We start from the raw sequence: 12,719 nt of genomic DNA on the forward strand, positions 1-12,719 counted from the left end.
GTAGTGGCATAGGAGAAGCAGATTATTTGAATGGCATTGGACAATTTGCTGCAACCAGAGGATGAGGCCTGTTATATTCAAGCCTTTTGTAGGCATGTGATAAAGGAGAAGAGTGGGAACTATCCGGCATTGAAGAAATCTGCAGATGGGACACAGGTTTATCCTGGCGCTGCTGGAATAACTTCCAACAGAGGAAATAAACTTCTGCAGAAAGCTGAGCTTGTCACGCGTCAAGTTATGAATAGTTCGAAGCCTCTCAATGAAGAAAGCGTTTACTATAACGGATCTGAGCACAGTCTTTTGAAGAGAAGGAAAAAAATTAAGTCTTCAGTAGATGAGGATGATGACGGCGATGAAGAAGTTGATTTATCAAAGTTGGTTGACGTCCGAAAGATTTTAACCCCGATATCGTCATTGGCAGACGTGACAAGGCATGACGCTATTAGACGAACGTTTGAAAGCGGGATGCTGCGTGATTTGTCCCTCCAGACAAGCATACTGATTGAGAAGGAGCAGAATTCTGTCATGCGGTACGCGAAGCTGCTGGAGCTTTTCCTTGGCGAGCATCCAGAACCACTCCGGGAAGACGTTCTCAAGCTTCCAATGTATGACCACAATTTGAAGCTTCCAGACGAAGACAACGCAGATGATGACGAAAAGGACGAAGCGGAACAACAGCAGGACACTACAGAGCGCGACAATGACGGTGAAGATCCGTTTTTCGCCCTTCCTCGCGTCGGCGGACCAGAGGCTCTGCTCAGTCTATTGCCATCAGTCAACAGCCCTGAGGTGGCGGAAGAAGCTGAAGCAACCAGACAGCTAGCTCAAATTGCGCTCCAGAGAAATCAGGAGTTCATCCGGAATCTTCAAACAGTTAGGTCCGCACTGGTAAAGGCCAACAGAGTTAGAGAACGTATACTCTCGTGGAGCCGTGAGTATACGGGTTACGCAGAGGACGATGTCACGGTACCGAACGCTCTTCGTGCAGTGAAGCGAGGACTCATAAGTGCTACGACGAATATGTCCATGGGAGGTGGCGTCCGTCGGTCGGAAGAGATCTTGGAAGATGACATGGAGGGAGGCTAGGAAGAGAAGTCGCTTCAAGCGAAGAATTTACGGTAAAGTAGGTACATAGCTAAATTTACATTTAGCGCCAATCATTAGGGGAATAATCAAGGACTTGGACGAAATCGCTATGTGACGTTTTATTTGCCGATTCTTCCCGTTGTAACAATGGAAGAACCAGCTTCTCGACAGCATGGTCGAACAGGCCGTCAATTAGATCCTTCAAATCATTCCCAGTTTGTTTAAAATCAGGATAAGCGTTGATTTCCAGCAGCTTAATGTCAAGATTTTCGTCCACGAGGAAATCAACACCAAAAGTCTCGAAAGCATTCGGTAATGGTTGGAAATTAAAGCTGTTGACCTGTACTGCTGCCAAAAAGATGTCATGTGCTACCTGGTGTATTTGTTGTTTAATTCTCAGTTTGTCATCGAGGGTTAGATCATTTAGCGAATCAAATTCAACCACTGAAAGCTCCTTTTGGGCTCTTTTGGACTGCAAACATGTATTAGTTAGATGACAGGCGAGGTCATCCACGCTTGTCGGTGAATATCGATCATGATCAAGAGTTTCAAACTTACTTGGTGCAAAGAGAGCTAACATTCTGTCATAAACGTACACTTTCAAAGCCCCTCTGCAGCTGATGTAGCATCTTATATGAAACTTTCGGTTGTTCATTGATGGAAGCAGTAGTGGCTTTTCCAGGTAGCGTTGTATAACGAAGTGACGCAGTTGCGAGATGATGATTCTGTTGCTATCGACGACGTTAGCTTCATCATCAATGTCGTCTTCGTCAAAGGAATCGAAAATAGCTTGCAGATCCTCGATGGTTTTGAAGACTCTTATCCCCTGTCCCTTATCACTCATGCTCGGTTTAACAATCCACCAATATTGTTCAGACTCAAGTTCTTGTCTTAGTTCCCAGTTTTCATCCAGCGCATCATCCAGAAACTCTGCATAATCTAGATCAATGATGAAAGACTCTAGATAAGCCCTCGATAGGATAGACTTAGGATTCTTGGCAACAAAATGGTTAATCGTTTGTGTCAGATAATGCTTCCTTATGAGAGCCTTCCGGTAAATGTATGAATTTGCAAAGTAACTTTCTGCACCCGAGGCAAGCCTTTCCATGTCAAGGTCTTCGTAATCCCCATAGTGGAAAAGCCGCTGGCTTCCTCCACTTTTCGCTGGTAATGTCGTCACGATCTGGGCATTAGGAATCCATTTGGTAATCGCGTTCTTTAGCGGGCCGTGTATATAATCATTTGGATCGATGGTTATTACAAATGATACGTCCGAAACATCCTTGTCCGGCGCTCGCAGAGGCAATTCACCATTGAGATGAACACTGTGTAGATAAGTCGACCTTATACCTGTGACGCTGATCTTCCCATCTTCGACAATGTCTCTATCGACCACATCATCGTTTGTATGGTGCTTAGAGCTTGTGTGTGACTTGAAGTTCGGCGCCCACTCGAAAGATATCATTTGATTCTCGCTGCCGTCCTCAATTTCATCGTTAGTGGGGCCGCATTCGATGTGCGGACCACTAAAGATAGGACCCCATCTGTTATCCCAAATAGATGTATAAACGGCCTTGGTCTCGTAGGACAGATTCTCAACCAGAGGAACGTTGATGCTATAGAAATCTGTGCGAGGGTCCCAATTGTGGTACAAATGGTCAATGATTTGCAAAGACCTCTTGGAAGCCATCTCCATCAAAGAACTGCTAACATTCTTCACACCATCGAAATAAGCCCAGGATACCGCCACAGATTTTACGTTTCCCGCTATAACCGCTTCCATGGCGGCGCCAACGGTCCCGCTAGAAGTGATATACGCTGCGCTAGTGTTTCTACCCACATTCGGACCCGAGACAACCAGATCAAACTTCTCAGTAGACAAATGATGCAAGCCAAGGTTCACGCAAGACGCTGGAGTACCGTCAATCAATATCCATTCGATATCGTCATGTGACACCTCTGTGTTTATAACGGTCCGAGGTAACTTCGAGTTACTAGCGGCGGTTTGCGGTTGAATAAAGGGTCCCAGATAGCTATTATCATCGGAATCCATCTTGGAATACAGAAACTGCGCGGACAACTTTTTACCTGCCAGATGAGCTTTACCTATCCACGATTTTTGCACATGCGGCACGCATACAGTCAATTCCCAATGCGGATACAGTCTCTTCAGAACTTGAACAAACGGCCTGATGTAACCTGAGAACTGATCATTCAACGGACCGTCATCGTTGGTCAGCAGCACACGCATCGTATATCAGCTTGCTCCGTTTGTCGCTGCGATGCAGATGAGCGATGATCTTCAATTTTCTCAATACATACTGATCAGAAAAACCATACCCACAACCATGAAGCAAAGCTAAGCAAGAGCAAGAAACAAACCGGGCAATAGTGAGCGATGTCGCTATTCGTCAACCCATACAATGCTCAAGAAGTGCGCCAGGAAAAGATTGACATAGCTGAAGTGCAATTCAACGCCATGAACGTGACCTTCAACAACATCCTCCATACCTGTCTCGAGAAATGCATTCCACACGACGTGTACAGCGAAAGCGATCTGAACAAGGGCGAAATGTGCTGCATAGACCGGTGCGTCGCCAAGATGCACTACAGCAACCGCCTGATCGGAGCGCTAGTCCAGGCAAGAGGATTCGCTCCAGACGCGCATTTAGCTCATTACGACAAGTTCAAACAACCGCAACTGGACATAGGATCATGAATCATGTATATATAGCTTATTAACACAGCCCAAGTAGTGCGTATCCCCGGTACGGTTACCCAGCCTTACACGCAAACGTGTCGCATCACCATGAACGAGCTTGACTGGTGAAGTTTTTCGCCCCTTCTATGGCAGTGTTGGCCCCATACTTAAAATTTTCCCTCATACAGTGACCACCAAGCCATAGGCTATGTAGTACATTTTACCTTACAAACAAACAAGCTGGGCACATAGTGACAATTTTCGCTGTGCTGCGTGGAGAGAAAATAGAGGCCGCTTTTTGTAAGTATGCGTCGTATCACATACAACAGACACACAGACAAAGAGATAACTAGAAGGAAAAAGCTGAGAAGGGATTCTTTGCTTAATCAATGGGAAGCAATACTTGTTTCGTGGCTAGGTGACGAGAGCGGCGAAGTTTGACGCAATGTTCGTCTTAGTTGACGGAAGTAAATTGTATCATTGATCAGAGGCTCGAGTGAACACTGGAACTCAGATATTCGCATCATCTAGGTTCTCAATCCCCTGGCTTTTTGGGCTTTTTGGGCATTTGTGGGACCTTATTTTGTTCTCTGGCCGCGAACGCAGGGTCGTTACCCGCAGAACGCGACGCTTCGCGTAAGCGCACGGCCTATTGCGCACTAATGAAGCGCCACTTTACATAAGACAAGTTTGCCAGTCATTTTGTGATCTCTCTGTCTGCGGTTCTGTTCCAGCGTGGAGTTTCATTTACTAACAGTCTTTTGAGTTTGTCATCCCAGTACAGGTAACCAACTGCATCGGATAGTAAACTATGGCAGCTCCAAGAGAGACCAAGAAGAGAACCACCAGAAGGAAGAAGGATCCAAATGCCCCCAAGAGGGCTCTGTCGGCGTACATGTTCTTTGCCAACGAAAACAGAGACATTGTGCGTGCAGAGAATCCAGACGTCACTTTTGGCCAGGTCGGTAGAATTCTTGGGGAAAAGTGGAAGGCGTTGACACCAGACGAAAAGAGCCCCTACGAGGCCAAGGCCGAAGCTGATAAGAAGAGATACGAGTCTGAAAAGGAGCTGTATAACGCCACCCGCGCTTGAGAGATTACAGCCTAGTCTTATGAGTACGATTTTTGTGATGTCCCGTTTCCTGTCGTCCAGGTGGGTGATTTGCCTGTCGTGGTCGCTATTCCTTTCTATTACTGCTATTGTCACTAGCACTTTTTTGTCTACTGTTCTATTTCTTTTTCTTTTGTATAATCTTATCCTAGTCGTTGCAGGCAAACTTTGTATTATATCTATCAATCTTCTATAAGATCATTCCAATCTGCTTCGAAAGCCTATGCCTATAATTTTTCAGCTTGCGACGCGTCAAGGTTGCGTGACGCGTAAGTTTGAACATCGCTCTGCCCACCATTATAAAAAAGAGGCCACTTGACAGGGAACACCAAAATGGTTTTAACTTGGGAAGGCTGACTCGGTTGAAACGCTGAACTTATATATAAACAGGTTACAATGTTGGAAGCTAAATTTGAAGAAGCATCTCTGTTCAAGAGGATCATTGACGGCTTCAAAGATTGTGTTCAGTTAGTCAACTTTCAATGTAAGGAAGACGGTATCATAGCTCAAGCTGTGGACGATTCTCGTGTGCTATTGGTCTCTCTGGAGATCGGCATCGAAGCGTTCCAGAGCTACAGATGCGACCATCCTGTGACTTTGGGTATTGATCTTACCTCTCTGAGTAAGATTTTGCGTTGCGGGAACAACTCGGATAATTTGACATTAATTGCAGATGACACACCAGACTCCGTTTTACTGCTCTTTGAGGACACGAAGAAAGATCGTATAGCTGAGTACTCTTTGAAACTGATGGATATCGATGCGGAATTCCTAAAAATCGAGGACTTGGCATACGACTGTTCTTTGAAGATGCCATCGCCAGAGTTCTCCAAGATTGTACGCGACCTGAGCCAGTTGAGTGATTCTATCAATATTATGATCACCAAGGAGACCATCAAGTTTGTTGCAGACGGTGATATTGGATCCGGCTCCGTGATTTTGAAACCTTTTGTCAACATGGATAAGCCGGAGGATAGCATCAAACTGGAGATGGAGCAGCCTGTAGATTTGACTTTCGGCTCGAAATACTTACTCGATATCGTGAAAGGCTCCGCTCTGTCAGATAACGTCGGCGTTAGACTCTCCAGCGAAGCTCCGGCCCTTTTCCAATTCGACCTGAAGAGCGGCTACCTACAATTCTTCCTGGCTCCCAAATTTAATGACGAAGAGTAATGTCCCTTTCCAAACAAACTGTAGATTACAACGTATATACGTATATCGCCAAGTAGGCTAACTGGCACTTACAAGAGATCACCGCCATTCACGTCATCTAAGAACGTCGATCTTATACAACTCCGTTGAGTCAGAGGTAGAATAAGCTTGAAAGCATCGCCCTCGTTCAAGTAATATCTGAACATTCGCTTCATTCTAATGAATCCCATATTCTCGTAAAGGTTCAAAGCCGCTACATTTTCCACTTCCGTTTCCAGCATGATCTCATCGCACCCATCTCGTTGCATTTTCTCAATAGCTTTCTTGACCAAAGTCTTTGCGATGCCACGACCACGGTAATCGCTTTGGACCGCAAGCATACCAATATAACCTCTCATTCGGCGACCGCGGTGAAGTTCGCTCTTACATATCACACACCCAATGGGCTCATCACACGTTTGGCTGTCGCTATCAAACGCCAGAAAGGTCAGTTCAGGCCATCGGTTCAAAAAATATCGGTAGACGTAAACGGAATACGGCTCAGAAAGGTCAGCATCGATGAGTTTCTTCAAGCTTTGGAAATGCGAAAGGTTCTTCACCAGCGGTTCGTAAACGATCATTGACCCAGCCCAAGTCCTCCTGTATCTAGCTGGAAATTCACTGTATTCTGGTATTATTTTAACTATCTTGAAGCTGTATCTTTTTGCACCTGTCTTAACGGAAAAAAGGTAGCTTATGTCTTGCTAGATAAAAGATTAGAAAGGGCGCTGTAAAAAGAGCCCAAAGGATCGCTTGTTTAGTCGGTAGCTTCCCTGATGACTGTCAACGGGACACAGAGAGAAATTGGTTTGGATTTTGGATTGTAAAATGTCTGATAACGCATACTTGATAAACGCCATTACCGGGGAAAAGATAACTACAGATGTGAAGTACTTTATGTCTTTGGATGAATTTAGGGATTTCATTAGTCAGAAATGGAATATATCCCAGGAGCAGCTACTCATTTTACTGCCGTTTGGCAATAAACTGAAGAACTCGGCCTTTAAGGAATGTCTCCGGACCAGTACCTTAAGTGAAGCAGAGTTCTACATATATGATAGGCGGCTATTTTCAATCATGAACGAGCCAATAGACGGACAGCCCACCGGTAGTTTGGAGAAGACTCGTGCTGAGCTGGCGGATCGTAGCGCGCTTCTCGTCAGTGATCTGGTGAACAATGGAACACCCAAGGAGGAAACATCACTACTGAAACCGATAAATTCACCTCTAGCAGACGCTGATATGAAGGTTGAAAATCTCACAAGTCGAGTGATAACAAGTCTCTTAACTACGAATCTCGGATGGCTAAGCGCTTTAGAGATTGACGTGCATTATTTTAGGGTATTGATCGCAGAGTACATCGAACAGATATCTGAGATTCTGAAATGTCTATCTATCTGCGAACAGTACCTGAAGCTTTATTGCTATGATGTGGAAAAGCTGTACAATTCAAATGTCGAATTTCTCAACCAACTGTCACAAAATAGTCAGTCCTGCAAATGGAGGTCCTGTTATAACGATGTTCTAACTAAGCTCAAGGGCAGTGAAGGGCCGCTGAGCCAGTACGTTGATTTGCAACGACTGGAAGAGAACGAAAAGGAACTCAAGTCACTCGATAAGACCGTCAACGCCAAGTTGAAGAAAGTAAAGACGGAACTGGACTCGAACGCAGATTTTCGAATGAAAGTTTCTGGTGCGATTCAGTCGATTCAAAAAGATTACGACCCTGAGGGCTTGAAAGATAGATTGGAAAAGACAATGCTCGAAAAGTTTGAGGAATTGGTAGAGGATGTGAGGACTCGCAGCCGTGAAATCCTTGATCAAGATCTTTCTGACTCACCTGAAGCGTTTGTGGAGGAAATACGTCAGTTTTTACTGAAGGTAAAAAACGAGACCAGTAGCAGACTGTTTACTATTGCCCAAGCGTTGTTTGCCCAGATTGAACGCGTTCTCGAGCGCAGGTCGGCGCTTCAGGCAAAGGCTGTTTTACTATATGGCCAAATTGCATACGTTCAAATGGAGACTATCGGCATCAAAAGAAATCTTCTCACAGAATGTGGTAAAGATCTGAACCGATATCAGGAGAAGGAGCTGCAATTCGCACAAGTCGAAGATATTCCACTGATTTACGGTCTTTTCCTCATCGAACGATATCGTCGCGAATGCTGGTCTTTTCAGTTATTCTCGCAAACTCAAGCTACAGCTCATGAATTAAAGCAAGCTAAAGAAAAGGAAATAAATTATCAGGCGGAGTGGGTTCATAACTTTGGTAATACTGCATCGCTATTCTGTTCTGATCTCGGTAATATTTCAGAAATTGGAAACCTTGATGCCTTAAGAGTCATTGACGAATTTGATGGACAAATCATATCTGAAAAACAACTTTCTGCTGTGCAGACAGCCTTGAGCGAAACACTTAAAATAATTGATGGTTACGTCAGTCAACTCCCGCATTTGGGAGTCAGCAAAAATGTGTCCGAAATAATCTTACAGACCTTGTCGGAGACCAAGAATTACCAGTCGTCAATATTTCGCACCCAAGAATTGCCTGAAAAATCGGCGTTCGTGAAAGATCAAGTTAACGGCTATCGTGCTAGGATAAAAATACTGGAATCCTTGTTACACGAAGCAAGATTCTCGAACCCAGGTCACTGGCCCTCTGGAATTCTGAATCCAGTTCATGTGACACCTTTTCATAATAACGTTGCTACAGTGGGACCAAAAGGCTCCCCCGGTTCTTCGTCGCTGATAGAAGCCAATAATTTCTCAAATGTAGTGAAGTTCTTGGAAATGGACAACAACTACCAGAGTCTACAAGAGAAGGTTAACAAGCTTCAGGCTGCATTGGAAGCCAAAGAGACCCTTCTGATAGATGCAGGGAGAAAAACCAGTGACCTAGAGCTGGAGATTATGGCCTTTAAAGAATCGATGAGTCACTTGAACCAAGGGCTTGCAAGACTGTCTGAGAAGGAAGAAAAGACGCTACAGGACGCCAGGGTGCAGAGGAACGATTTCAAAACTCAGCTTACGAATATTGCAGAGGAGAATGCATCCCTATTGAAAGAGCTAAATAATATGAAAGATGAGCTCAGCCACAAGGAAGCTCAGGAGAAGGCAGCCTGCGATCGAATTGCAGAATTGCAGCAATTGCTTGAAGAAGAAAGAGTACATTCACGAGAAAAAATTGTCTTAATTGAGAATGATCTGAGCGCTATGAAAACTCATACTGAAGAGCTCGAGAAGAAAAACGAAGAGCTGACGATTAAATTACAAGAGCAGGACTCTGAAAAATTAGAAAAGAAGGAAAAAGTAAGGATAGAGGCTTCCGCCGAGCAGGCTAACGATGAGGTCTCTAGAACTTTTAAAGAACTTCAGGTCTATAGCACAGACGTGGAACATTTAATGTTCAATGTTTTCGCATCAGATGTGTTCATATTGGAGAATATTGGCTTACTTCTTTCTCTCGATGATAACAATGGAACTGTTATACGACGGGTGAAAGGTTTACGCAGAGTACAAAGTCAGGGCCTTTTAGATGATAGCATCCAGATACCCCAAGCTGAAATTGTTGTTAAAAGTACGGTGTACAAAGAAGTTAAAGAGATCTATGAAAGCTTGGGAAAAACGCAAGACATAGACAAGCACAGAATGTTAGTCTCCAAATTAAAAGTGCTGTATGCTAATAAGCTGTATGAATCAGCGGTTATACGACGATTCAAAGACATCGAAACATTGGCGAAAAAACTGACGAAAGAGAACAAGAAGAAACGTTCATTGCTTGATTCTTATCAGAATGAAAGGGTTACTCTGAGAAACTTCCAGGTTGGCGATCTCGCTTTGTTTTTGCCCACGAGGGAGAATAAGTCACTCAATGAATCCTCTATTTCATCACTTAATTCTTCATTCTCGTCTGTCGACCTTTCGACTCCACCCCCATTCGACGTAACTTCGACTCATCCTCCTCACGCCAGTAAAGAAAAGGCTAAGAAGGTTCGCAAGCATCGTCCATGGGCAGCTTTCACTGCCTTCGACAACAACACTAGATATTTTTTGAAAGATGATGAAGAGTTTACCAGGGGGAAGGACTGGTTTGTTGGAAAAATACTTACTATGGAAAGCTTTCTCGCGGAAGATGGTAACAATCCCTATAAACTTACCAAGGGTTCGCAATGGTTCGAAGTAACTGCCAAGATTGTCTCATGCCCAGTATAGGTCTTTATAAGCCCAATGGTTACATTACAATCAATGAAGTGCTGGTAACCGAAGCGGTCGTACGGACTTAAGTGGATCATTCCATCTTTCCACTCGGGCTTTGCGCCTATTGGGACGCCCAGTGCCGTCTCGGGCTGATTGCTGTCAATGAGAGCCAAAATGATTTCGTGCTAGTGCTCGCTTAATAGATCTGACAGCTTGGTACCACTACCGTTTGGTTATGTTTGCTTGAAGTGAGGTAAGCGAAGAAGTTCCCTGGCATAAGAAGAACGCTTGGATCTCAACCCGAAATGTGATAAATGTGATTATTTCGGGTTGAGATCCCTTAACTTAAGCGGTTGAATGCGCTAATAATTGGTTGAAATTTGATATAATTTACGGATCTCACTTAGTAACCTATATTAGTATACAGACTACCACGTTTCTTGCAGGTATCTATCATTTTTCTCTAAAAGCTTCAAATAATCGCATGCTGCTGTATCAGTTTCAAAGTTGCCCCACTTCTTCAGAATCTCCAGTAGTGTAATTCTGACTTGGGTAGGCATTTTCCCAGAAGAACCACAAAGATAAATTATAGCGTCTTTTTCAACCAGCAGCCTAGCGATAGTATTACCAATGGCCCAAAGACGGTCCTGGACGTACTTGAATTCTGGTGAATTTTCTCGATCTCTGGAAAAGCAGCTAAACAGCGTTATTCTATTTGTTTCTTCCCACTTCTGAAGGAGGTCTTTGTAAAGAAAGTCCTTTTCCATAAATCTATTTCCAAAAAATAGCATAATTTGATTGGAGATTTCTGCTCTGATCAGAGACATCATCGGCGCAATCCCAACACCAGGACTTATTAATATCATTGGCCTGTCACGTAGTTGCTCGTTCTCAAATAAATGATTATTTTGAATTTTGTATCGAAGCTGATCTCCTGGCGATAGATTCGCAATAAAATCTGTACAAAGTCCCTTCCTAATCTTTCTCAATATGGTCTTGTATCTTACGATCGCGACCGTTAGCTCAATACTGCTGCAGTTTGGTCCGCTAGATATGGAAAAGTATCGCGGCTTGATCGCTGGAAGGAAGTCCAGAGCAAATTCCCATGGCAATCTCAAGGACATGAAATCTTGTAGAACTTCAAGTAGGGATCTTCTGGGCCTATTGCAATAGTCGAAGAGATCTTGCATATCCTCATCTGCTCCGAACTGCTGCAGCTTTTCACGCTGCTGGTTCATTTGCTCAAGACCCCGCTCCAAACGACTCATATCAGTGGCAAAGGTCCAGACCTTCTTGAAAAAGCTGGCTCTTGGGATACTCATAATGTCACAATGGTACTTGAGCAAATTCCGTAAGGTCAAAGGTTGCACCAATCCACCCTCTATGCTGGGAGCCCTGTCACTGAAAATCAGAGGCTTATCTGCGACTGGTTTCCAATGCGGTTGAAGTTCCAAGAATTGCTGCACAGATTGATCAGTGTTGCATGGAAAGATGCTTACGGTATCACCTGGGCCATATTCATGGGCTTCAGCACCTTTAAAAATAAACTGTCTTACATCCTGGAAGTGCTCAGCATGAGTAATTCTTTGATTTCTTTCTACAGATCCAACTCTAACAAATTCATCGCCCTTGAAAGACACAGAATTCGACTGTATATTGTCGTCCCGTTCTATCAACAATGATGAATCTGGTCTGAGATAGACATCGGCAGGTAATTCTTCGCGTTTGATGATTTCGCCATTGACCTTCCTCGTAGGATAGGTTGCACACAGATTATCTAGCGCTTTCTTCTCAAACTCAAAATAAACGCTCTCTATGCCGGCACCGGTGTTCTTGTTGCTGCCGAGCATACATTGCTCATCGGCTTCTAGTCTTTTGTAGGGTTCTTTCGCACCGAGTTGATTAACGATTCTTTCATGAAGCTTCCTTATTGCATAATTGAACTTCGGATAAGACGAATCACCTAGTCCCAAAAATGAGACGCTAACGTGGTTTAGTAGATCCGATGGAAGGTCTTTTCTTCTCAAGAAAGACCAAAGTGTACTGCTCCTGTTGTTCCCATGAGAAGCTTCCAAAGCATTACGCGGTAACTCACCTTGCCCAGTAGTGGAGCAGATGATGAAGAGATGTCGGCAATCTAGGATATCCAATGTATTGTAATCCCCCAAAGAACTCAAAGTATGTGCGAAATGTAGCCTGTGTAACTTATGTGACAAAATAAAAGCGAAATCTTGAGCATTTCCAGTCTCCGAACCATACAGTATAGCGATTCTCTTGGATATTCTGGCCTTGACCATATCTCACACTCTTGGCGCCTCTCTGAATACAATATGAGCTCCAATCGCAACCCCTCGGCTTTTAAAAGGTTTCGAAGAGCCTTATACGTCAGTGAAGAAACCGGGTGTCGTTGATTACATATTCGCTAGTGCGAGG

The 12,719-nt window shown here is 44.1% G+C and overlaps 8 protein-coding genes across 8 annotated transcripts; 5 read left to right on the top strand and 3 right to left on the bottom strand.

Moving 5' to 3' along the window:
* Positions 1 to 30: 30 nt before the first annotated feature.
* Positions 31 to 1,086, top strand: RXT2 (Rxt2p; the record flags this gene model as incomplete). Its single annotated transcript, XM_037282160.1, has 1 exon — positions 31 to 1,086. One exon carries the CDS (start codon positions 31 to 33, stop codon positions 1,084 to 1,086), a length of 1,056 nt encoding a protein of 351 aa, XP_037138055.1.
* A 61-nt stretch (positions 1,087 to 1,147) lies between these two features.
* On the bottom strand, positions 1,148 to 3,337 carry PBY1 (putative tubulin tyrosine ligase; the record flags this gene model as incomplete). The annotated part of the gene is made up of 1 exon (XM_037282161.1): positions 1,148 to 3,337. The coding sequence occupies one exon, from the start codon at positions 3,335 to 3,337 to the stop codon at positions 1,148 to 1,150; it is 2,190 nt and encodes a 729-aa protein (XP_037138056.1).
* Positions 3,338 to 3,484: 147 nt separating this feature from the next.
* TIM12 (Tim12p) lies at positions 3,485 to 3,805 on the top strand (the record flags this gene model as incomplete). The annotated part of the gene is made up of 1 exon (XM_037282162.1): positions 3,485 to 3,805. The coding sequence occupies one exon, from the start codon at positions 3,485 to 3,487 to the stop codon at positions 3,803 to 3,805; it is 321 nt and encodes a 106-aa protein (XP_037138057.1).
* A 793-nt stretch (positions 3,806 to 4,598) lies between these two features.
* Positions 4,599 to 4,880, top strand: HG536_0B02460 (non-histone chromosomal protein 6; the record flags this gene model as incomplete). The annotated part of the gene is made up of 1 exon (XM_037282163.1): positions 4,599 to 4,880. One exon carries the CDS (start codon positions 4,599 to 4,601, stop codon positions 4,878 to 4,880), a length of 282 nt encoding a protein of 93 aa, XP_037138058.1.
* A 414-nt stretch (positions 4,881 to 5,294) lies between these two features.
* POL30 (proliferating cell nuclear antigen) lies at positions 5,295 to 6,071 on the top strand (the record flags this gene model as incomplete). Its single annotated transcript, XM_037282164.1, has 1 exon — positions 5,295 to 6,071. One exon carries the CDS (start codon positions 5,295 to 5,297, stop codon positions 6,069 to 6,071), a length of 777 nt encoding a protein of 258 aa, XP_037138059.1.
* A 68-nt stretch (positions 6,072 to 6,139) lies between these two features.
* MAK3 (peptide alpha-N-acetyltransferase MAK3) lies at positions 6,140 to 6,670 on the bottom strand (the record flags this gene model as incomplete). Its single annotated transcript, XM_037282165.1, has 1 exon — positions 6,140 to 6,670. The coding sequence occupies one exon, from the start codon at positions 6,668 to 6,670 to the stop codon at positions 6,140 to 6,142; it is 531 nt and encodes a 176-aa protein (XP_037138060.1).
* A 247-nt stretch (positions 6,671 to 6,917) lies between these two features.
* Positions 6,918 to 10,301, top strand: ATG11 (autophagy protein ATG11; the record flags this gene model as incomplete). The annotated part of the gene is made up of 1 exon (XM_037282166.1): positions 6,918 to 10,301. The coding sequence occupies one exon, from the start codon at positions 6,918 to 6,920 to the stop codon at positions 10,299 to 10,301; it is 3,384 nt and encodes a 1,127-aa protein (XP_037138061.1).
* Positions 10,302 to 10,714: 413 nt separating this feature from the next.
* Positions 10,715 to 12,583, bottom strand: TAH18 (NAPDH-dependent diflavin reductase; the record flags this gene model as incomplete). The annotated part of the gene is made up of 1 exon (XM_037282167.1): positions 10,715 to 12,583. The coding sequence occupies one exon, from the start codon at positions 12,581 to 12,583 to the stop codon at positions 10,715 to 10,717; it is 1,869 nt and encodes a 622-aa protein (XP_037138062.1).
* Between the last annotated feature and the right edge of the window lie 136 nt (positions 12,584 to 12,719).

This window comes from Torulaspora globosa, chromosome 2 (genome assembly GCF_014133895.1).
Source record: "Torulaspora globosa chromosome 2, complete sequence".
Classification (NCBI taxonomy): Eukaryota; Fungi; Ascomycota; class Saccharomycetes; order Saccharomycetales; family Saccharomycetaceae; genus Torulaspora; species Torulaspora globosa.